The sequence below is a fragment of the Acomys russatus genome, chromosome 29 (genome assembly GCF_903995435.1).
Source record: "Acomys russatus chromosome 29, mAcoRus1.1, whole genome shotgun sequence".
Classification (NCBI taxonomy): Eukaryota; Metazoa; Chordata; class Mammalia; order Rodentia; family Muridae; genus Acomys; species Acomys russatus.
Window position 1 is genome coordinate 7,799,634 of NC_067165.1, and position 24,681 is coordinate 7,824,314.

Sequence of the window (24,681 nt, forward strand, 5' to 3'; positions counted from 1 at the left end):
CAAGGCCAGGCATGGAATAACACTTCTGAAATTCCAACAGTTTTCAAGTTTGAGTTTAGCCTGAGCTACAGAACAAAACTGTCTCAGGAAACTTTTTAAAAAATAAGAGGTGGAGGAGAAAAAGGGGGGAAAAAAGCTAATACTGTAATTTTGGATCATTTCTGGGCATGGTGACATAAACCTTTAGTCCGAGTACTCAAAAGGCAGAGGTAGATGTATCTCTTGGGTTTAAAGTCAGCCTAGTTTACATACCTGGGCTACCCAGTGAGACTATTATCTCAAAAACAAAACAAAATAACAGTGGAAGCTATAGTAGAGTTGGATGTCTGATTCCCTTACCTTAAGATGTTTCTAATTTCAGAAACATAATTCTGGCCTGGCATAGTGGTGCATGCCTTTAATCCCCTCATTTGGGAGGAAGAGGCATGGGGATCTCTGTGAGTTTGAGGCCAGCCTGGTCTACAGTTCCAGGACAGCCAGGGCTACAAAGAGAAACCCTTTCTTTAAAAAAATGAAAAAAGAAAAGAAACATAATTAAGTAAAAATATGTCATCACAGTGTGAAATGTGTTAAATATTTCTTGTGTCAAAGGTCTTTTGAATTGTATTTTATTTCCAGAACTATCTTGTGAAACTCAGCTTGGTATCACATGGTATACGTTTGTAATCCCTGCACTTGGTAAGCAGAGGTGGGAGGATGCTGTAGGTTTGAGGCCAGCCTGGTCTGCTTAGCTAGTGTCAGCCAGAGGTGCATAGTCTCAAACAAACAAGGGTCTGGAGAGATGGCTCAGCAATTAATAGTGCGTGCTGCTCTTGTGGAGGGCCAGAGTTCAATCTCCAGCACCCACATGGCAGCTCACAACCATCAGGATTGTAACTCAGACCCAGAGGGTCTGATAGTGTCTTCTATCTTCCACAGCACTATACACGCACAGGTGCATAGACGAGCAGGCAAAGCACCTAGACACCAAATAAATAAATAAAACCTATGCAAAGAAAGAAAAGATGAGAAGCTAAGGCGTACAGGCAAAAAAATGAGCCCAAACACTTGAACTCTTTAAAATAAACAAGCACGAAATAATTTTTTAAAATGTATGAAGCACCAAAAAGTAAATGTAAGTTTTGCACTTAAAATATGTAAGGCTGAAGCTGGGCGTGGTGGCGCACACCTTTAATCCTAGCACTCAGGAGGCAGAGGCAGGTGGATCATTGTAAGTTCGTGGCCAGCCTGGTCTACAAAGCAAGTCCAGGATAGCCAAGGCTACACAGAGAAACTCTGTTTCAAAAAAACAAAAACAAAACAAGTGTTACACACTGCCAGTAGGAATGGGAAACAGTTGTCTATCTTTGAAAAACAGTCTGGCAGTTTCTATACCAATAATTAAACAGGGTTACTAATATGTACCCAGGAGGAATAGATGCATACCCCCATAAAAAGGATTTTAAACTTCTTATTTCAATTTTAATTTTATTTATTCACTTTATGTCTTGATTGTAGCCACCTCCCACTTCATTGTTTGTTTTTTTGGTTGTTTGGTTTTTGTTTTGTTTTTTGAGACAGGATTTCTCTGTGTAGCCTTGGTTGTCCTGGACTCACTCTTTAGATCAGGATACAAAACCATGTACGTCAGTGTTGGGCAGCACATCATTTTTTTCTCCTTTGCATTGTTTTCTAATTATGTATGTAGGTATGTGGTACAGAGGCCAGATTCCTCTGGAGCTAGAGTTGGAGCTGCAGGTTGTTGTAAGCTGCCCCGTTTGTATGGTAGGAATTGCTGCTTGGCAAGAGCAGTGTACACTCCTAAATGCTGAGCCATCGCTCCAGCTCCTCTTGTCTTTTTATTATTGACTTGTAAGGGCTTTTTACATGTTCAAGTAAAACTCTCTGACATGTAATTAAGTTTTTTTGAGACAAGTTCTCATTATTAGCCTTGACTGCCTCCAACTAGTGGCAGTCTTTTTGCCTGATCCTCTTTAGTGTTGACTATAGGCATGAACATTTATATTCCTGGTTTTCTTCCAAGAACTTTATAGTTGTAGCTGTGAAATGTAGAGCATTGGAGCTGGAGAGACAGCTTGGTAGTTAAGACTATTTGATGCTCTTCTGGATGACCTGGATTTAGTGCCTAGTACCTACATCAGGCAGTTCAAACTACCTGCAACTCCGAGTGTGCGCGTACACGTACACACAAACACACACAGAGGGGGGTGGAGAGAGGAGAGAGAGATCTTAATAATTGTAGAACTTTAGACGTTGGTTTAGTTAATTCAATATCTGGTAGGAGGTAAAGATCTTTCTTGTTGTCCATATACTTTTTTTGGAGACAGGGTGTTCTGTAGGCTGGCCTCAGACTCACTAATAGCCAAGGCTAAACGTGAATTCCTGATCCTTCTGCCTCCACATCCGAGTGCTGGGATTATGATGTATACCATCACACCAGACATACAGGCTCTGGGGATGGAGCTACCCAGGACAGCACTCAGCTAGTCTACACATCCCAAGCCTCAAATGCCATCTGTTGAAAAGACTACTGGTGGTGCTATCTACCCAATAGCCATGTGAGGAGGTTTTTCATTTGTTTGTTTTAGGTTTTTCAAGACAGGGTTTCTATGCTTAACAGTCCTGGCTGTCCTAGACTAGATTTATAGACCAGCCTGGCCTTGAACTCACAGTGATCTGCCTGCCTCTGCCTTCCAAGTGCTGGGATTAGAGGTGTGTGCCACCACGCCCAGCTGAGGAGTAGATATTTGAAGTAAATATTTTGTTGGTAAAATTTTACTATTGTCTTTCAATCAAGGCTTAAGTATATTTGGTTCTTATTATTAGTTACTCTTCTGTTGTTATGAGAAAACCCCCAGGACCAAGGCAACTTATGTAAGAAAGAGTTTGTTTGGGCTTATTGTCGCAGAGGTTTAGAGGCTGTAATGGCAGGGACAGTGTGGCAGCCGGCAGCAGGCATGGCAGCTGGAACAGAGAGCAGAGAGCAGACTTAAAGCCACAGTGTGTGCGCTTTCAAAGCCTGCCTCCCATGGTACACTTCAACAAAGCCAAACCTCCTACACCTCCCCAAACAGCAGCTCTGACTGGGAGCCAGGTGTTCAAAGACAAGGGCCATGGAGGGCATTTTCACCTGAACCACCGCGGTTCTCATTTGTCTTTGTATGCGGTGTGTTGAGTTCAGCATTTACTTCTTATATTTTAAGTTTTTCCTAAGGTGAATAGCCTAATTTTACTTACTTTGAGGTAGAATTGTCAAAACTATTAATTTATTGTTTAACTTAGCTTTGCTTTTGTTTTAAAAATACCCTTTTCCATGGTAAAAAAAAAAAATAATAATAATAGCACTTTATTTTACTTTTTACTTCTTTTGTCTCAGGTGATCCTTTCAAGGATGATCCTTTTGGAAAAATTGGTCAGTATTTTTTTTTAGTTTCTTTTTAACTGTAATTTTGTTCTGCTTAATTATAACCTTATGCATGTTTAGAAACAAGAACACACAACTTGGGTAGTTCTAGGAGATGAACTGCTTTTTAGTTTTAAAACTGCTCTAAAGCATTTATAGAGAGTGGCTAGAACTTTGTGAATTTGCTTATGAAATTTTGTGTGTGAGCCGGGCACAGTGCACACGCCAGTAATCCCAGCACTGGGGATGCAGAGGCAGGCAGATCTCTTGTGAGTTCAAGGACAGCCTGGTCTACAAAGTGAGTCCAGGACAGCCAAGACTACACAAAGAAACTCTGTCTCAAAAAATTGAAGGAGAAGGAAGGAGAAGAAGAAATTGTGTGTGTGTGTGTGTGTGTGTGTGTGTGTGTGTGTGTGTGTGTGTGTTGGATTAAACTGAAGGCTTTGTGCATGCTAGGCCACTGTTCTACTGTTGTTTTTTTGGTTTGGTTTGGTTTTTTGGGTTTTTTCGAGACAGAGTTTCTCTGTGTAGTCTTGGCTGTCCTGGACTCACTTTGTAGACCAGAGTGGCCCCGAACTCATAGCGATCTGCCTGCCTCTGCCTCCTGAGTGCTGGCATTAAAGGAGACTGTACTGTTTTTTGCAGAGGACCAGAGTTTGATCCCAACACCACACAGGGTGGTTCACAACCGTCTCTAACTCTAGCTGAGAGGAACCAATACCTCTGATCTCCAAAAGCACTGCACCCATATACACATAATTTAAAATTCTAATATATATTCTAATTTCTCCATATTAGCTAAAAGTTAAATTAATATGAGTTTATATACTACTACAGACTACAAGGTTATAAAATAATTTTACTATCCTATGATTTTTAGATTGGTCATATGAATAGGGGAATTGAAAATTTAATAAATTTGAGATAATCATTTTTCTGAGATTTTTTTCACTAGAATAAAAGAAATCTTGTTTCCTACTTAAATTTGCTTTCCAAATGTATTTCAGGGTATTAGCCTTGAGCTCAGGGAGAGAGAAATGTATTTTAAAGCTTTTGTTGTTTCTTTTATAAGTGTAGGACAAGAGGATTTAGACTGTATCCTTTAAAATAAAATGTTAACTAAAATGCTTAGCAAGTGAAAAGTTCTATTTTCTTGAAAACAGAATAGAATCAGAAATAAAAAGGAATTCAAAGTGATTTTATTTTTTTTGAAAATCAGGCAAAATCTATTCAAAAAGGACAATTTTATTGTATTTAAAAGAAAAACACCAGGGCAGGCAAGCTGTAAATCTCAGAAGTTGTGTAGGGGAAGAGGATGGAGAGGAGAAAGAGAAGAGATGTTGTGATTAAGCTGACACAGAGGTCAGCCACGTGGTAGACAGTAGCCACATTGAGGATGAGAGCTGTAGAGAGTGTACTAGAACCCAGAGTACAGAAGATGCACACTCAGACTCTGGCCAGTATCAGAGAGGGACAACAAAGAAGTAAAGAGAAATGATGGGTATGGCTTTTTGAGTTTGAGTGGTGGACAGACCCAGCCCAACCTCACAGTGGCTCATAGTGTCTTAATTAAGGAATGACAGTGCCTGTAGGCAATAGAGAATTTAGTATAGTAGGTGTTCAGTGTTTCACTTTTTTTTCTTTCTTTTAGATCCATTTGGTGGTGATCCTTTCAAAGGTTCAGATCCGTTTGCATCTGATTGCTTCTTTAAGCAGCCTTCTGTTGATCCCTTTACCACTTCAAGTACAGACCCTTTCAGTGCGTCCAGCAACAGCAGTAATACATCGGTAAGTGGCAGGATTGAAAACTGTTCAGATGGATAAACAAGTATCCTAAGGAAAGTTCTTAAATGCATAGCAATGGAACCTTTCTTTTGATTATTTTTAATGGTCTGTATGAAGTTGGTCTGGATCCTACCCATCCAGGTTTTTGTCCAGTATAATATTTCATACTTTGATCACCCAGTGGAGATGAATAGGATGACTTACAGTGACCAAAAATGAAGTCTCTCCTTATCTCATTGGTGCACTGAATATGTGACTGGAAATCCAAAAGCCAGTCTTAAGTAAAACTTTTTATTATTTTGTCCTTCCTCCCCGCCCCCAGAACTGAGGACCGAACCCAGGGCCAAGTGCTCTACCACTGAGCTAAATCCCCAACCCTTTAAGTAAAACTTTTTATAAATATCTGTTGTATTAATGAAGAAATGGAAATTACTTAAAGAGAATTAAGGTTTTAAAGTAGAGTCATTCATGTTATTTATAGTAATACCTGGAATGTTAATCATGAAAAGTATAAATTGGCACTGACTGTGAAGCTTTCTTGAGATCAGTCTACAACCTCTGAGTGCAGTGGTAGAAACCGTAATCCCAGCAGGTGTGGTAGTACACATCTTTAAATCCCAGCACTGGGGAGGCAGAGGCGGGCGGATCGCTGTGAGTTTGAGGCCTCCTGATCTACAAAGTGAGTCTGCGATAGTCAAGGCTACACAGAGAAACCCTATCTCAAAAAGCAAAAATAAATAAATTAAATAAATAAATAAATATGTAAATAAATAATAAATAAATAAATCATGTTACTGTAATATGCCCTAAACATTTGTGCCTAAAGGCTTTTAAGAAATATTTATATAAGGGCTGAGGAGATGGCTCAGCAGATTACAGACTTGGGTTTAGTTTCCCATACCCACCAGCAGCTCACAATTCTCTGTAACTCAAGTTCTAGGGGATCTGATACCCTTTTCTGGCCCCCACAGGCACCAGGCATTCAGGCTTGCCTGTTGTTTTTAATAAAATCTCAAATGTTCGATTTTACCAGTAAAGACTCTGGAGCCAGATGCTGTGGTGAAAGCCTGCTAGCTTAGAGAGGCAGAGAAAGCACCCAGTTGATCTTCCTATTCAGCTAATGTCCCAAAAGAGCAAAAAGGAATGCTCTTTCCCCATACTGTTTCACAGAAACTCTCAAACTGAAGTGTCCCTCCTTTCTACTTCCTGTGTGTCTCTCTATTTGTCCTCTTGACTTCCTTTTACTTTCTATGTAGTTTTCCTATGCTCACTCCTGTCAGCTGGTTGCTTGCTCTGCCTCTTGACCTAGGGTTAACTTTATCTAATCTTGTTTACAATACTCAAACAGAAAGCTTTTGGATTAAAGATGTGTGCTAGGGTTAAGCCATACCACAACTAGAAACAGGTTTTTCTAGTAAACAACACAATCTTGGGTTTTACAGTATGATCAGATACCCTGTGCTCATGCAAGACAGACAGACAAGCCGGGTGCGGTGGCACATGCCTGTAATCCCAGCACTCGGGAGTCAGAGGCAGGTGGAACTCTGAGTTTGAGGCTAGCCTGGTCTACAAAGCAAATTCAGGATAGCCAAGGCTACACAGAGAAACTTTCTCAAAAAAACAAAAGAGTGAGGGGGGGGCCAAGACAAGAGTGGGGGGGGGGGCAAGACACACATACACAGTATCCCAAGCACTGACACACATAAAATAAAAATAAATTTTTAAAAATTATACTCTGGATATTTGAAAATACTCAAAATAGAATAATTCAGTGAAATATTTTGCTTGTTTGTGTTTGGAGGCTTTTTGAGGCAGCAGTCTCATTCCTGTGAGTAAACTGGACCTGGAGAGGCGCAATTAACTGACAGTCATTTTACACAACTATTTTGTCATTATTAGTCTTAAGTTAAGATTACTTCCTTGAAAGAATAATTGTTTCTTTTTGGTATTCTTATATTATTTACTTACTGTATTCATTAATAAGAGTTACTTGACCTGGCGCGGTGGCACACATCTGTAATTCCAGCACCTGGGGAGGCAAAGGCAGGTAGATCTCTGAGTTCAAAGCCATCTTGGTCTACAAAGTCAGTCCAGGACACCCAAGGCTATACAGAGAGACCCTGTCTCGGAAAACCAAGAGTTACTTGACCAACAACTGGTATTTCCCACTGATGTAAACTTGGAAGAACACCCCTGTGACTGAGTTTGTGTGCTCTCCAGAAGGATATCAGATACTCTTTTTTTCTACCACACCTATTTCACAATGTAGGTTCCTCTAAAATATGTGGCAGTCTGAGTTCTCCCCCCACCTCATACACTAGCCTCTCGTTCTTGACTGCTCTCAGCCAGACAAACCAAGTCAGCTCCCCCCAACTTAAAAATAACACATCTTTCCTGTTCCTTTCACTGGCTGAGATGTTTCTATTTGTCCTTACTTTTATCTATGCTTTTCAGAACGGATACCACCCTTGCTATCGTCTCATAATTTCTCTATTAAAATAAAAGGTTGCTGATGTAATAACCACCACACTTATCTGGTCTTTTTGGTGCCCCTGAGTGATGCTAAGCTCAGTAGCAGAGTGCTTTGTTAGCTTGTGTGGTCTAGGTTCAATCCCAGTTCTGCTAAAAGTGACCTCTGCAGAAGAGGGAGGCACATGAAGCCTGCTGAGTGTTGGGACCTTCCTTTAAGGTGATTGCTTGAGTGTTCACATGAACTTAACTTATTAAATTATACATATGCCTCATAGTTTCTAGAATAAATATTTTGCAGCCGGACGTGGTGGCACACACCTTTAATCCTAACACTCAGGAGGCAGAGGCAGGCAGATCTCTGTGAGTTCCAGGCCAGCCTGGTCTACAGAGTGAGTCCTGGACAGCCAAGGCTACACAGAGAAACCCTGTCTCCAAAAACAACAGCAACAACGAAGAATAAATATTTTGCAATCAAAAATAGTAATTGTTTCCATTCGTTGAGACTACATATCAGGAAAGGGAAAACGGTCCCAAATGTTTGTTTTCTAATCCAGAATTTGAAAAGCATTTTTCTTAAGCTTGACAGTGAAGTCCCAGCTATGAAATACTGCCTCTCAGTCATAGATTGTACTGTTTCTTTAGGTAGAAACTTGGAAGCACAATGACCCATTTGCTCCTGGCGGAACAGTTGTTGCTGCAACTAGTGATTCAGGTAAAGACTAAAGACGTTTGTCAGTTTTATTACTGTTAATCGTTGCCTTTTCTTCAAGATGATGTTCTCTACATGTTTTTGCCCTGTTGATTATAATTTTTTCATTCATGTATTATTTCCACTTCCAACATAATTGTAGAAACTGGTATTTTTGTATACTTTTTACTTTACTTACTCATTATTTCATTTGTCATTCATTCACCTTAAAGGTTTTTCTAGACTATGCACTGTGTTCAGTGTCATAAAAGGTATAAGAAGCTTTTGCTCTATACAGTGTAGTGTTGGGCTAGGAAGATGGTTCGTGGGTAAGAGCACTGCTGCTGTGCAAGCATTAGGACCTGAGTTTGAATCCCTAGCAGTCACATAAAAAGCTAGACATGACTACACTTGTCTTTAACCTGGGCACTGGGGGGCAGAGAGATAGGTGGGTCCTGAAGGCTCATTTGCTCACTGGCCGGCTATCCTGTGCGAAATGATGAAGTTCTGGCTCAGTGAGAGACCTGAAGGCAATAGGGCAAAGAACAATAAAGGGAAATATCCAGTGTTCTGTCCTAACCTTATGAATATTCATGTGCTTATACCACACATATATGCCACATAGCATATGCACACACAAATACCAGAAAGAAAAAATGATTAAAAATTAGCCCAGTGTGAGGGTAACACTTTAATCCTAGTTCTTACGAAGGTGAGGCAGGATTGCTATAAGTTCATGGCTAGCCTGGGCTGTATAATGTGAACTAAGTGGATTCTAGACCAGCTCAGACTACAAAAGAAGAACCTGTTCCAAAAAAAAAAAGCAAAAAGAGGTGCCTGAAGAGACAGCTCAGCAGTTAAGAGCTCTTGCTGCTCTTCCAGAGGACCCAGATTCGGGTCCAACACTCACATTGTGGCTCACAACAAACTTTTATTTCCAGGTCCAGGAGATCACATGCTCTTTTCTGGCCTTCATAGACACCAGGTACACACACACAATGCATAAACATACATGCAAGCAAAACACTCATACATAAAATAAATCTTAGAAAAAAGCCCACATTAATATTCTCCAGTATATTTTATTTTCTTATGAGTGCCTATTTCTCTCAACCTTTGTGTTCCATCCTGTAAAGTGTTGATTGACATTTACTCTTACAGATCTTGGCCTAAGTTTAAAGGCTTCAAAAGAGTAATGAAAATTATTTTTAATATAAAGAGGTTCTGTTAAAATACAGAGAAAAACAAGGGATGGGATAACCATTGAGATGTAACAAGAATAAATTAATAAAAAAATTGAAAAAAAAATACAGAGAAAAATCTAAACACCAGGAAACTAAGTACCAGAATATTAAATAACTTGATCAAGGTTATACAGTTTATGAAATGGTGGACCAGTTACTAGATTCAATCCTAGGTCTGATGGAATTTTAAACATTTTCAGCTAATTAATTGTTTTATTTCCACTCTTCATTAAAAATAAGGTGAGTAGGCTAGCTACTATTTGGGAGCACAGGAGAGGAGAGGAATGTAAATTCAAACATGAATGCCTTAATGTCATGTGCTAGTAGGGGTGCTGTTTTCCTAGGCTGTTGATGTGACAGGTCAAGTAAGTTATGTATAGAGAGATTAGTACAAATGCCTTAGCAAATTGGATCTCTTATAGTGAACAAATTGTAATACATGACTGAGTCTTGGGGGATTAGATATTAACTCCAATCATGAGGAGCTAGAGTGAGTAATAAAGCAGACTGGAACAAACAGGTTACTTGAATGCTGGGTACTGATCACATGTAGAATTGTGGGCTTTCAAAATCAGTTTTTAAAATGAGTAAATTTATTTATTACATTTATATTTAATTTATATTAGACAAATAATTGCACTCTTACCACTAAAATATAGTTGTAATTGTAGTAATAAAAGTACATTAAGTGCTTGAGTTTTTTTCAGCACTTGTGTACTCCTGGGGGATAGACACTACAAATTGAAAGAAAACTAGTAAGGAGAAGCCTACTCAGGACCTCTTTCTTTATATCCTTGTAAGCATTATTTTCCTACTTTAGATGAAATTAGTTCTGATGCCTCTGTGTGTGTAGTAGTATAGTAGTAATAGTTTGCTAACCTCAGACTCAGGAAACACGGTGGCCTTCCAGGTCCTGATTAAAGCGCAGTGGTGTCTGTAAGATACAGATGTTTCTTTGCAGGCACATCTTACTGAGGGTATCTCTTGAAGGCGGTGCGAGGTTGAGCTTAGATCTTACGTTTTTAGAGCATATACAGGTGAGGGGATCTTAGGATTCTTTGGTAAGCAGCTACTCTTTGGGGAAACTTTTTCTTTACAATTTTTTAAAATTATGTGTCTGTGTGTGGTTATGTGCACACGATTCCCATGGAGGCCAGAAGACAGAATTGAGTCCCCTAGAACTGGAGTTACAGACAGCTGTGAGCTGTGGGTGCTGGGAACTGAACATCCTCTACAGGAGCAATCTCTCCTCTTAGCCACAAGCTGTCTCTCCAGCACAGTCTTTTGGGGAACATTTATTTGTCCTTTCTTCCTTGTTGGTCAGCTGGTTGTTCTAAGAACTGTTACATCTCTCCGGAGGATCCTTAATATCCCTATTTTTATAATACTGTCAACAAATACCAGCACCTCCTACTCACCAGACTTTGCTCTTCCTTGAGGAAGAAGTAGTGAATGAACTTCAGTTCTCGGCGTCGTAGAGCTTGCGTTGGAAGGTGGAAGCAGGAATGGGTCAGGCACTGATGAGAACTGTAGGGGAGCTGGAGAAGGGATAACAGTCATATGCCTGCAAGATAGCTTTATTGTTTCTGCCTTTACGGGAAAATGATAATAGTGTAATGGGGGGGGGGGGGGAGAAACTGTTAAAGTTATATGCAAAAGAACTCACAAGTGGTTTTAGATAATAAGATTATAAATGATTTTACATTATGCTTTTATACATTTTCCCCAATATATTGCCTTTATTCTTGGGGAAGAGAGGGTGCTGGCAAATCCACATTTGCAGTGAAAGCTCAGTCTCTGCTCCTGGCCTCTGTGTGCTGCCTGCCAGCTTCCTTCCAGCGCGTGTCTCACATGATTTGAACAGAATCCTTAGGTTCTGGGCAGGCCTGTGCTTCATCTCAACCAACAGCTGAGAGAGTTTTTGTCAACGTCTTTATTCTCTAATTTGAGAGAGAAAAACATTCTGTCATTCAGCTAGGGTACATTTCCTGAGTATCTTGTGGAAAAACTGTATAGCAATTATGTATTCATATCCAAATATTTTTTCAGTTAATATTTTTCTTTCTTTCTTCCTCCTCCTCCTTCTTCTTCTTCATTTTTTAAGACAGGGTTTCCCTCTGTGGCCTTGGCTGTCCTGGACTCACTTTGTAGACTAGGCTGGCCTTGAACTCACAGCGATCCACCTGCCTCTGCCTCCCAAGTGCTAGGATTAAAGGCGTGCGCCACCACTGCCCGGCCTCAATTAATATTTTTCAAATTATACTTTACAGTATTTCAGTCCTGGCCTAACTCAGCTGCGTTCCTACAAGTGTTGTAATATCTTGTAAGGTCTTGAGAGATAAGGCATGACACAGCATGATCAATTCCTTCAGGAAAAGGAGCCCTGGAGCCTTTTCTTTTCCTACCCTTGTGCATTATCAAGAAGGGGAATCTTGCCGTGCCTTAGCTGCCACCCACCAGGAATAGCAGCCAGGAAAGGGAAAAGGAACACCTGACACTACACCTCTGGGAAAAGCATCCCCTGGTCCTGGGGCTCAGCAGATGCTGTATTAATGAACAGCGTCTTCTGTAGTTGAAGTTTCAGTGTTTTTTTCATAATCAGAGTTGTGACAAACCTGGAAAGGACTGTTCTCTAGGTGTCTGCCTCTCTTCTTTGCCCACTTCAGCCTCACTGCCTCACAGCCTTGGTAGCAAAGAAGACAAAAATAAGGTGCTGTGGGGCTGGGCAGACGGCTCAGCTATCAGGAGCACTGATTGCTCTTCAGAGGACCCAGGTTCAGTATCCAACACCCATTTGGCACTTCACAACCATTTGTAACTGGTTGTGATGCCCTCTTCTGCTTCCACAGGCACCAGGTGCACGCGCGCGCACACACACACACACACACACACACACACTGTCTTTAAAAAACAACAACAAAAATAAGGTGCCTTGTCTTTTCAGCATAGCCCACTCCCTAGCCCACTCCCTTTCACAGGGTCCTTCTCTTTCTTAATAAATTGTCTTCTCTCCCCTCCCACCCCTCTTTGGAGACAGGGTTTCTCTGTGTAGCCCTGGCTGTCTTGGAACTTGCTCTGTAGACCAGGCTGGCCTCGAACTCAGAGAGATTTGCCTACGTCTATCTCCCAAGTGCTGGGATTAAAGTGCACCACCATGCCTGGCCATCTCTCTTTTATTTTTAACCACACGTTCTAGGTATAAATCTGTCCTGGAAACTTTAGCAGGCATTTGAAATGAGACTTGAATGGCATGGGAAATGTGTGACTAATGGTCTTTTAAACTTCTTTTTTGTTTGGGGGTTTTTTGGTTTGGTTTGGCTTTTTGGTTTTTCAAGACAAGGTTTCTCTGTGTAGCCTTGGCTGTCCTGAATTCACTTTGTAGACCAGGCTGGCCTCAAACTCACAGAGATCTGCCTGCCTCTGCCACCCTGAGTGCTGGGATTATAGATGTATGCCACCGTGCCCGGCCCCCTTAAACTTCTTGAAATCATTATTAGAGATAATTTGACCATGTACAGTGTCACATGCCATCCTGGGCTGTACTTCCCCTGAAACAAACAACAATAAAGTGCAGCTTGTTGGAGCTGTCTTGTTCCACATGTGTTCCAGAACTTTACACCTTACCTTCAAGTAGCACCTGGTTGCAATCTTGAGTCATTTACTAGCTAATGTATACTAAGGGATATTCCATACGGGATTTTCTGTGTGTACACAGTCTGTACAGATGCCAGTTGTAAATTCAGGAATTATTTTTCTGAATGCTACCAAACCCCCCCCCCCCAAAAAAAAAAAAAAAAAAAAAAAAGACATGAAATATAGTGTCTTACACTGATTTTCTTTACTCCTTTTAGCCACAGACCCTTTTGCTTCTGTTTTTGGAAATGAATCCTTTGGAGATGGATTTGCTGACTTCAGCACATTGTCAAAGGTAATCTGCACAGCACAGGAAGGAACATCATATTCCATCAGATGAACAGCCCCCACAGTTACAGTTCCCTCACACACGGGTTTGATTGCAGTCAGTCCATAGCAGGTGTTGATTTCACATGGAAGTTACAGATCAGCCAAAAATATTCACATTTCCAAACATCAGGAGACAGTGGTGGTGCAGGTGTTACATTAGTGTCTGAAAGGTCTGCTCAGGGCTATAATTAGAGTTGTCTGTCTGTTTAAATGTTTCGTTTCCAGGTGAATTACATTTTTCCCTGTGTGCTGTTTGGGTCAGTAGCCATAACATTGATTCCATTCACTGTATACTGACTGTTTGACTTTATCTTTTGAAGTTATTAGAGTCTGCGCCAAGATAAAAGTGCATAAACTCGGCCCTGAATGTCCACTACCTATTGTCCAGCTTAGTGTAGCATAGATTTAGGCTAAGATAAAAAGATTAGAAAGGATTTGTTTTTGTTTTGTTTTCGAGACAGAGTTTCTCTGTGTACCCTTGGCTGTCCTGGACTCCTGTTTTAGACCAGGCTGGCTTTGAACTCACAGCCATCTGCCTGCCTCTGCCTCCTTGAATGCTGGAGCTAAAGGTGTGTACCACTATACCTGGGTGATATGAGAGGATTCGAAGATATGCCAAATTGTCTGCCTCTAAGGAACATTTGACAGTGTCCAGAGACATGTGCGGTCGAGGTTGCTGCCCATACCTAACGAATACATCCTCTAGTACATTGCAGAGTCACCACCCACCCCAAGTGCAGTTATTCTATCCACAAAGTTAATAGTGCAGCTGTTGAGAACACTGGCCTAGCTGGGTTGTGGTAGCCCACACCTTTAGTCCTCAGCAATCAGGAGGCTGAAACAGGTGGATCTTTGTGAGTTCAAGGCTAGCCAGGCCTACATGGAGAAACCCTGACTGAAAAGAAAGAAGGAAGGAAGGAAGGAAGGAAAGAAAAAGAAAGGGAGAAACAGAAAAAAAGAAAGAAAAACACTGACCTATCATACTCTGAGTTTTCTTACAGAATAGCCAATCTTTCATTTTCCCCCTATATTTGAAATTCAGGGTTTTTAGACCCACATTAAGACTTAAAATTCCAGGCTAGAGAGGTGGTTCAGAGGTTAAGAGCACTGACTGTTCTTCCAAAGGTCCTGAGTTCAATTCCCAGCAACCATGTTGTGGCTCACAACCGTCTATACTGAGATCTGGTGCCCTCTACTAGTGCGCAGACACACAGATGAGCAGAATACTGTATAAATAATAAACAAATAAATAAAAAGACTTAAAATTCCACGGGCGCCTTTAACCCCAGCACTCAGGAGGCAGAAGAAGGTTGACTTCTGGGAGTTCAAGTCCAGCCTGGTATACAGAGTGAGTTCCAGGACAGCCAGGGCTACATAAAGAAACCATCTTGGGGCAGGGGGTGGGGAATCAATTAAAAAAAAAAAAAAAAAAAAAAAAAAAAAAAAAAAAGACTCAGGAGGTTTTGTATTGCCTAATGCTTACTTAATAGTCTTCAGTCTAAAATTGGCTTGTTTTGATATATGTTGCTGTTGATAAGTAACTAATGTAATACCTACAGATCAGTTTTTAATCCTATTTGTTCTTGAATATAAAGGGTAAAATGTCACTTCTCTAGGAATTAAAATAAAACTGCATGGTACTTAAATACTTCTTCTGAATACTTTATAACCGCATGTGTATCATACTATATAAAAATTTCTTTTTAAACAAAGGTCAACCATGAAGATCCTTTTAGTCCTTCCACATCAAGTTCTGTCAGCAGTGTGCTCACTCCAAACACTGCGTCAGAGGAGCCGTCCACCAGGAGTGAGGATGTACCTCCAGCACTGCCGCCCAAGACTGGAACCCCAGCCAGACCCTGCCCGCCACCCCCTGGTATGCAGTGGGGACCTTTTCCTAGATATCTTCCTTTATGTCTTTGTCCTCTCTAGAAAGTGTTGTGTGGGCCTTTCTCCATCGTTAGGAATCACAGAAAGGGCTGGAAACAAGAGCCAGGCAAGCTTAGCAAAAGCTGCTGTCCCCTTGGCTAGGCATGTGCCCCTCACGACCCCCATTTCAGAAAAAGAATGGGTAAAATCACTTTGTTTCTGTTTTGTTTTGTTTTTTGGAAACCCGTTGACTATAATTTGAATAGCAGTTTTCTGAACTCTGTTGGTTTTTCTTTTTTTCTTTCTTTTCTTTTTTTTTTATTTTTATTAATTTTCTTGAGAGAAAACTAATTTGAAGTCTCCCTAAGTCCTTTGTTTGTTTGTTTGTTTTTATTTAGAAAAAAAGCAAGGAAGGGTAAAAGAACTGCTTGCCCTTTAAAATTCCTTTAGTTTGTAACAGACAGTTGTTTTGTTTTGCTTGAGACAGGATCTAAGTATCCTTGGTTGGTCTAGAACTTGCTATGTAGACCAGGCTGGCCTTAAACGCAAAACTCTTGAAGCCTCTGCCTCCTGAGTGCTGGGTTTAAAGATGTATACCATCATACCTGGCTTTAAGAATCTGATTTTACGCCGGGCGTGGTGGCGCACATCTTTAATCCCAGCACTGAGGGAGGCAGAGGCAGGCAGGATCACTGTGAGTTCTAGGTCAGCCTGGTCTACAAAGCGAGTCCAGGACAGCTAAGGCTACTTAGAGAGACCCTGTCTTGAACCGCCCCCCAAAAAAAGAATCTGATTTTAAAATTCTTTGTAGACTAGGAGCAAATTGTTGCAGTGTTCGTTTTGTTTAGTCTGTGTTGTGTTTAGCACTGCACCAAGGAGAGGTTTGTTTTGAAGCACAGCGAAGTGGCTGTGAAGGCAGTTCTTCTGAGCATAGTTGTGCCGCCAAGCCACCCCGTGAGCAGACGCAGACTGTTGTTGAGCACACTGAGGAGTTTTTAACCCTCCGTCATTCCTGTGTAACATTTCAGCCCCAATGCTAGATAATCACTTTTTTTTTTTTCCGAGACAGGATTTTTCTGTGTATCCTTGGCTGTCCTGGACTCGCTTTGTAGACCAGGCTGGCCTTGAACTCACAATGATCCACCTGCCTCTGCCTCCCGAGTGCTGGGATTAAAGGCGTGCACCACCACGCCCGGCTCTCACTTTTTATTTTTGTTAGATAATCATTCCTACCTTTTCATAATAACCCGCCCATGGTATTTGCTAACAGATAGCACATATAGTTGCTAGTATATAAATAGCTATTCAAAACATAGCTAAATAAGTTAAGTGATTTTTATCTTTTAAGGAATGTCACCTATATTATATATTGTTAGAATTAAGTTGGTCAGAGTCTATATATTTTTAAAGTAATATTTTGTTCATTTACACTTATTTTCATTTGCACTTTTATACCCATGTGAGTATAGTTTTAGAATCCAAATGCTCTAATTTAGTGCCATAAGTAAAGCTGAAAACAAGTCTAGTAAGATGGCTTAATAGGGTACAGGTGCTTGCTGCATGAGCCTGGTGACCTGTGTTCAATTCCCAGAATCATGTAAAGGTTCAGAGGCAGAACTGACTCCATGAAATTGCTCTGACAACACATGTACTGTGGCACACATGTTCACACACACACATCATATACAATAATAATAATAAAGCTGACATACCCAATAACAAAATACACAATTACAACAAAGGTGAAAAAATTCAAGTGTACATCATTGTAGAAAAAGCAAAGGGAAACAATGGTTTGTTGAAAAGATCACTAATTAGGGGTCTTAACTTCATATTTAAGTCAACCTCAGCCTCACTCCCCAGTTTTGGGAATTGAATTAATGCATGAATGCTAGGCAAGCACTCTACCACTGAGTTACGTTCCCAGCCCTTTTGTGCTTGTTTGTTTGTAGGATTTTGAACAGTGCCCTACAGCTCAGCCTGGCCTTAGCTGAACTCCTTATCACCCACCTTCCCATTCCCACTTCCCAAATGCTAGCATTGACCCCACGTTTGGTTTTGTTTTCCTTTGTTTGGGGTTTTGTTTTTATGGATTTGTGTGTGTGTGTGTGTGGTGCTGAAGATCAATCCTAGGGTATAAGCTACAACTGGAGCCATTGCTCTATGGTCTTAAGTGTGTAATTCGCCATGTCTAAGCCTCAGTGTCTTAGTTGTTGAATGGTAGCTGTAACTCAGATTTTGCATGCCTTCACAGGACTTTCTGAAGTCCTGTGTATTATGAGATGAAAGCATCTCTTGTAAACAACATTTATGAAAAGAATCAATTATTACTACCAGCATACTGTACTATAAGAAAAACATATCTGAAGAATCTTATGCTTCACCTCTTTTCTTCAGGATGTGTTACCACTTTAAGCAAAACTTGAAAATTTAAGAACTTACCTGGACATGGTGGCACACGCTTTTTGTCCCAGCATTCAGGAAGCAGAGGCAGGTGGATTTCTGAGTTTGAGGCCAGCCTAGTCTACAGAACAAGTTTCAGGACAGCTAGGGATACACAGAGAAACCCTGTCTCAAAAAACAAAATAAATGAATGAATAAGATGAATAAATAAATAAAATAACTTGCTTTAAAGTGCTATTGAAACAATGGGTGGTGAGTTATCAGGACAGCATACTGCTGTTTGGTCAAAGATTAGTTTCAGCAGCTACACATATAGGCTGTGGACTTACAAGGGTTGATCATTCTCAACTTGAAGTTTTATAGATGGAAAAAAATAAGTGAGGTTTTGTCGAGTTGATCTTACACTGCTAGGCATTATGTGTGTATAAATATACCAGAGAAAAGACAGAAGAAATTTGCCAAATTTCAGTCTCTTTATCATTACTGCCACTGGTGTCCAGCTTGAGGGCTAACCAGAGGGCATTGCTGTGTTTATTCTTGACCATTTTTCTCTTGCTTGTCATTCATTATCTTCCTTAGGAGCATGCTTCTTTAAATGGAGAAAGACTTAATCTTGGGGCAAAATCATGATTCTTAGCCCATTTCCTCTTTTTTTGCTTTTGGTCCTTGTCCATTTAGCTGCACCTGGAATGCATTTGAGAGAGACGTGTGAAAGCTTAGAGGACAGCTGGTGTGGCCGTTTAAAGCCATACTTGAGAATGTGCCTTGGGCTCTTACTCTCTACACACCTGCAGCTCTTTAAATGCTTGCTGTGAACATGTTCTTGTGTGTTTGTGTTTGCTGTATCTACTGGTTAATTGTAATGATTTTGATCCAGGGAAAAGACCCATCAACAAATTGGATTCTTCTGATCCCTTTAAACTGAATGATCCATTTCAGCCTTTCCCAGGCAACGATAGTCCCAAAGAAAAAGATCCTGATATGTTTTGTGATCCATTCACTTCTTCTACTGCCAATAAAGAGGCTGACCCAAGCAGTTTTGCTAACTTCAGTGCTGTAAGTACTGTGAATGGGCTGTTTGTGGGAAAATCTTTCCACTTAGAGTTTTCAAAGATTTCTTCATAGTCTACCAAATTTGCATCATTTTACCAACATACTAAAAATTATCTTTTATTCTTCCCCCAAACAAAACATCTGTTTGGTTTGGTTTTGTTGCTTCTTAGCTGACTCCTTGCTCAGCTGATTTTAGTCATTGTGGTTCTGGTGAAGAAGTTGGTTTATAAACCCTTCTCTTAGTCTTGGTAATAAAATATAAGTAAAATCTTGACAGCTAGTATTTGGCAGATGGTTATATATGATAGTGATTTAAAAGGTTGCTGTCTGCCTACCGTGTTTAATGCCAATAACAACCTTGTATATTTGTAGTTGTGTATGTGTGTTTGTGTACAAAGCTTTAGCAATTTCTAGAGCCCAGTTGGCAGTTTGTGTGAGGGGACAGTGCAGGAGTTCTTTGAATACAAAATAAAACCCTTAACTCACTGTTCACACAGCAGTTTTCAGGGTTTGCTGTTGGTGATGGTTCTTTTTATTCATCAGTGGACCCAGTTGCTCGCTCACGCTAAGCTTGTACTCTGCCATGATAGCCTTTTCATTTTTATGAAATAAACCCGTTAAGGTCTAAGAATTCGTTCAGAAACTTGGAGACGTCCCATGAGAACAGGTTGGGCAAGGGCTTCATGGAATTAGAAATGGAGCAAATGGAGACATGGAGCCATTATATATTTCGTAATTGCTCAGATAAGACAAGTTTATTTTAAACATGAAATTCTTAGAGTAGTTAACAAAGTTTCATTTTCCCAGATTTTTTTTTTAAGGCAAAGTGGCATTCATTACCACTGCCCACTCTGTAAGAGGAATTTTTCTGCTTATCACCCTTTATCCTTGACTTTGGAGATGAGCTGCTGAGTGGCCAAGCGCCCCTGGCCACGGCGGGTATTATTTGGGTTCTCTTGCTAGTTATTTTATCCCTGCATCTACTCTGCCTACTTAGGAAAGGGGTGGGCAGGACTCTGTGCACAACTAAGGCAGTTGCAGTACCCACATTTTGAGTCTGTGCTCTTAGGTTCCAGGGGCATCACTTAGTAGAAAGGAACAAGAAGGAAATCCATGTTTTTAATATTGAAAAGAAGTGGCAACTCAGAATTATGTTTAAGTTCTCTGGCAGGTGGAACTTGGGTTGCTTCAAGCAGAGAAGAATGGAGGATTAGCTCTCTTAGGAGACTCTAATCCTCAAGTAAAGTGACAGTCTGCAGTTTGTGACAGTCAGTGTGGTAAACATGATTCTGCAAGTAAAAGCCTGGCTGGAGAGAGTCTTGCACAGTGGTGGAGGCATTTTGCTTATTTCATACTTTGACTCTCAGTACAGTACAGCATGAAGTAGCTCACAATAAAGTCCTCCCTCCACTTTGGCTGTGAGAGGAGTGGAAAGCATACCGAGAGTCACAGGCACACTGGCAAAAGCCTACCAGTTTGTTTCACTTCTTTTGATGGGTCTCCTCATGCAACAGGACTGAAACCAAGTAGGATTTTGTATCGAGTTTCTACTGAAGTTGAAGTTTGGTTGTAGTTAAAAAATATTTTTTCCAATCTAATCATTATGAAGGTTTTACTTAAACTGGATCGTTTTAGTTATATAAAACTGGGTTAAAGTTTCTAAAGACTATCAATCTTCACAGTGTTTTTTAAAAAATAATTTGGTTCACACACTAAGGTTCTCATATATAGCAAAATTTGAGCGAAAAGCAAGATAAGGCTGCTTTCTATCACCAGTGGCATTAACTTTAATGATACATTGGTGAGGCCTGCTGCAGTAGGTAGGAAGATCATGAGTTTGAGGCCAGCTTGGGCCAAATAAGGAGAGTCTGTCTTTAAAAAAAAAAAGAAAGAAAGAAAGAAAGAAAGGAAAGAAAAAGGAAAAAATTACTGGGTGGTGATCACTAAAGTTTAAATAGCAAGTATTTTACATTGAATTGGAAGACTAGACCACTCCCGTTTTAAAATCTCCTATTTTACCCTAAAGGCCTACCCTGTTTTGAGATGGAATATCACTGTATGTCCCAGATTAGCATCTGATTTGCAGTCCTCATGCCCCAGTCTCCCATGTGCCGCCATGCCTGTAATCGCTGCTTTTTGAAGTGATGGTTTTAATGTTTTACTTTATAGGCTTTATTGTATTTTTATAGACTTTTCTCCCCATAGATTGCATTAAAATTTTAATTTTATATATCTCCAGAAAAACAGTGAAGAAGTAACAGTATTCACAGAGTTCTTTAAGTAAAACAAGTAGTTAATGCTAGTTTATAAAAAGTCTTTTGTAAGTCTTCATTTATTTTCATCATTTGTTCGTTCGCTCGTTCATTGATTCATTCATTGATTCATTGATTGTTTTGTCTTTTAAACGACAGTATCCCTCTGAAGAAGATATGATTGAATGGGCAAAGAGGGAAAGTGAGAGAGAAGAGGAACAAAGGCTTGCCAGACTGAACCAGCAGGAGCAAGAAGACTTGGAACTGGCCATTGCGCTCAGCAAATCAGAGATCTCAGAAGCATGAGGGGCCTTCGCCCTCTTCAGCAGCACAGTGCTCTTCCTCTTGAACGCTGAGGCTGTTTACCATGTGCATCAAGCTACCTATGAGCATGGGATACAAAAGGTTTGAGATTCCTATAAATGTGACAAAAGTCTAGTCTGGTTTTTTTTTGGGGGGGGGGGGGAGCTATTTCAAATGTGTCTTTTATTTTTCCTTCCAACAGCAGTACCCTAACTAGACAGCTTTCCCTAGCCCCTGCTCTGGTGTGCATTTACAGTGAGCTCTTGCCTGCTTGTACTATTCCCTGTAAAGCTAGAGCACCAAGCCTTTGCCTTCTGAAACCTAGCCGATGTAGTTTCCCGCTGTGCTACCCTTCTTCTGTAGTTACTGTGGTAGCGACTGCATTCTCAGAGTGCAAGTATTCTCCCTGAGCTGAGAGGCTGAAGGAGGGGAAGGGAAAGAGCGTCCTGTTCCTTCTCATCGGTACAAAGTCGCCACTTTAAAGGGCATTGTATGTACTTCTGGAGAAAATACAATTAGTTTGTTATTTAGAGACGGGGAAATATTCTGCATAAATCGACTCCACTATTGAAAAACTAGATGAATTAAGATAAACCATTATTGCTCCAGGCTCGTGTAAGTCCTGAATAAAAGCATTAAAGCCTTGTTTGTGAAACATGTTTTTAAAAGAATTTTTTCTGGGCTTAAAGAATTTTAAGATTAACAGATACCTCACCACATGTTTCCTAGTTAAAAACCATCGAACAGATCAATCTCTTACAAATAAAATTTATAAAGAAATGTTCATTTTAAGTGCTAGTGAGGAAAATTTGTATATTAAAATACAACCTGTCAATTTTAGGTAAGTGAACACTTAGCCTGCACCCATTCTGCCTTTGTGGCTGCACTGGCCTTAGTTCATAAGTGTCCTGAAGTCTAGGAAGCCAGAATTGGAAGAAGGTACTTTGATTTTCATTATGTGCTTTGTTTATTTAGTGAGGGCGCAGCTTTTTGCAATGATAAATGGAAGAAGTAACTTTTGTTGTATCGTCTTGCTTTTTGTTCATTTTTGTAGTTTGTTACTTTAATTATTTGCATTTTTTTAACCTATAAAATTGACAAACTACTCCACCCACACCACCACCACCCCAATTCCTAGTTTTTAAATTGAGAGAAAAAGAAACAGACTTGCCAAAGCCCATCTTGTTAAAAGCCCATCTTCTGCTAGGTTGGCCCACAGACAGCTGAATTTAAACATTAGTTACTAATTAAGTGTTTTCAATACCAAGATGAAGAAAAATGCCCCTACAAACTAAAGTTCTCTATGGCCGCCAACTTAGGGTGGTTTTAACCTGCGTTAACCAGGGTAGCTCACTGCCTGGCCTGTAACAAAGCCCTCAGTGTCCAACCCGTCCACCTTGAAATGGTGCTTTCTGTTCTTTCCACACACTGTTGGATGCCTGGGATTTAAAACAAACTTAAACCACTTTCTTGCACTGCTGACTTTTTTCTACCTTTGTAAATAAATACTTTGCCATAAAGTCATACATATGAAGTAAGGGCTGAATCATAGTCACAAGGCTTTAGTGGGGTAACTAGTCCGGTGGCCTCAGTAGTTGTTGCCAGCGGTGATGGAAGGTGGTGTTGGGCTGTGATAGGCAGTGCTTCTGTTTGTTCCCTTCCTCTGACGCCTCAGGAGAAAGGTAAGTTGACTTGAATAACCTTCTTTTGCACTGAGAAAAATTAAAAATGTTTGAAATGCTTTAAAAAAAATTTAATTAAAAAACCACTCTGGAAATATTAAATATCTATAACTTATATAACTTTTGATGCGTGGTGAGCGTGCCCTAATCTTCAGTGCACTTAGCTGGGTCATAGAGACTCTTATCCTTTGTTAAGATGTGTATGCTCAGTGGGCCAATGTCATACTAAAATGTATATATATCATATAAACATTTCTATATCTCCATGCTTGACTGTATAGGACGAATGTCTTAAGTCATTTGTGATGTTTTATGGTGTTGACCCTGGCTCCAAAGCCTGTGCTTGAAAAAAAGAGTTTTAACCCTCTTTTATGTACTTGTTCAGCTTTACTTGAGCTCTCTTCATAGAATTTTTCTCATGTTTCAAACTTACAAATTGCAGTTGTAATTATGAAATAATAAACTTTAAGAAATGAAAAAATGTACTATCTGTCATTTTGCATTGAACCATTGCACTGTTCTTGACTGTGTGCATATTACGTGAGGAAGGGCAGGTTGCCATCAGCATACATAATCCTCTATAAAGTGTTTTGGGCAGTACTATATAGAATAAATAAATGTTAACTAACACTTTTTGTTATTGTGTCCTATTTTGTGAAAGGAAGTTAGGAAATGCCTCTGCACTGCACAGAAAAAGAGATGTATGTGGCTGCGTATCTTTTGCTGAATAAGGAACAAGGCCTTGGGTTCTCAGGACACTCCTGTCCTCGAGTCCTTTTTCTGCCATTTTTGATAAAAATAACTTTGAGAAAATTCTTTAAGCCAGACATGGTTGTGCACACCTTTAATCCAGGAGGCAAAAGCAGACAAGTCCCTGAGTTGTGACTATCCTAACCTATGCGGCAGGTTCTGAGTCTGCCTGGGCTACATAGGGACATCATTCTTTAAAAACAAGAGAAGAAAAGTTCTTTAGTCTCTGGTTCCCTGAACTTCACTTTCCTCTTTAGTGAGTTTGATAGTTGACTTTGGCCATCTTCTTTTTTTAGATGCAGGTCTTACTATGTCAGATTAAACTCCAGCTCAGCTCTTCTGCCTTCGCGAGTGCTTGGGATCATAGACATGGGGTATCCCACCAGCTTGACACATTTTTAATATTAGTTATTTTTTAAAAATAAATTCACCGCCACCCCCACCCCCAGGCCTCGTGCCTGGCAGGCCAGCACGTGACCCTGAGCTCTTCTCCCAGCCTCGCACTAGCCTGCGTGGTGTATGGGACACCCTGTGCCAAGCACTTTGTGTCTGAGCTTGTGTCTCTTGTCTAGTTTTCATGGGAGGACTAAGTAGAGTTTTTATTCTACTTTCAAAATGGAGGACCTGGTACTCAGAACATTAAAGCAGTTTGCTTCAGCGTACACAGCTGATCTCTTGATTCCAACATGATAATAATGCAGTTTGCATACCTTATTCCATTTTGTGTGGAAAATGTCTATAAAAATGGTAGGAGCAGGACATGATAAATAATAATAAGTAACATTTTTTAAGTTGTTATCATGATCCTCTGTGT

At 40.3% G+C, this 24,681-nt stretch overlaps 1 protein-coding gene across 1 annotated transcript in view; it reads left to right on the forward strand.

The window, feature by feature from the left end:
- The window catches only part of Eps15 (epidermal growth factor receptor pathway substrate 15), a 104,649-nt gene extending 81,054 nt beyond the window's left edge, over nt 1-23,595 (forward strand). The window contains exons 19-25 of the mRNA XM_051171955.1: nt 3,377-3,412; nt 5,055-5,191; nt 8,303-8,372; nt 13,444-13,520; nt 15,269-15,431; nt 18,705-18,883; nt 21,292-23,595. Coding sequence (XP_051027912.1) covers nt 3,377-3,412; nt 5,055-5,191; nt 8,303-8,372; nt 13,444-13,520; nt 15,269-15,431; nt 18,705-18,883; nt 21,292-21,438 — 809 coding nt within the window. The 3' untranslated portion in view covers nt 21,439-23,595. The remainder of the gene's footprint in view (nt 1-3,376; nt 3,413-5,054; nt 5,192-8,302; nt 8,373-13,443; nt 13,521-15,268; nt 15,432-18,704; nt 18,884-21,291) is intronic.
- Nucleotides 23,596-24,681: the final 1,086 nt, after the last annotated feature.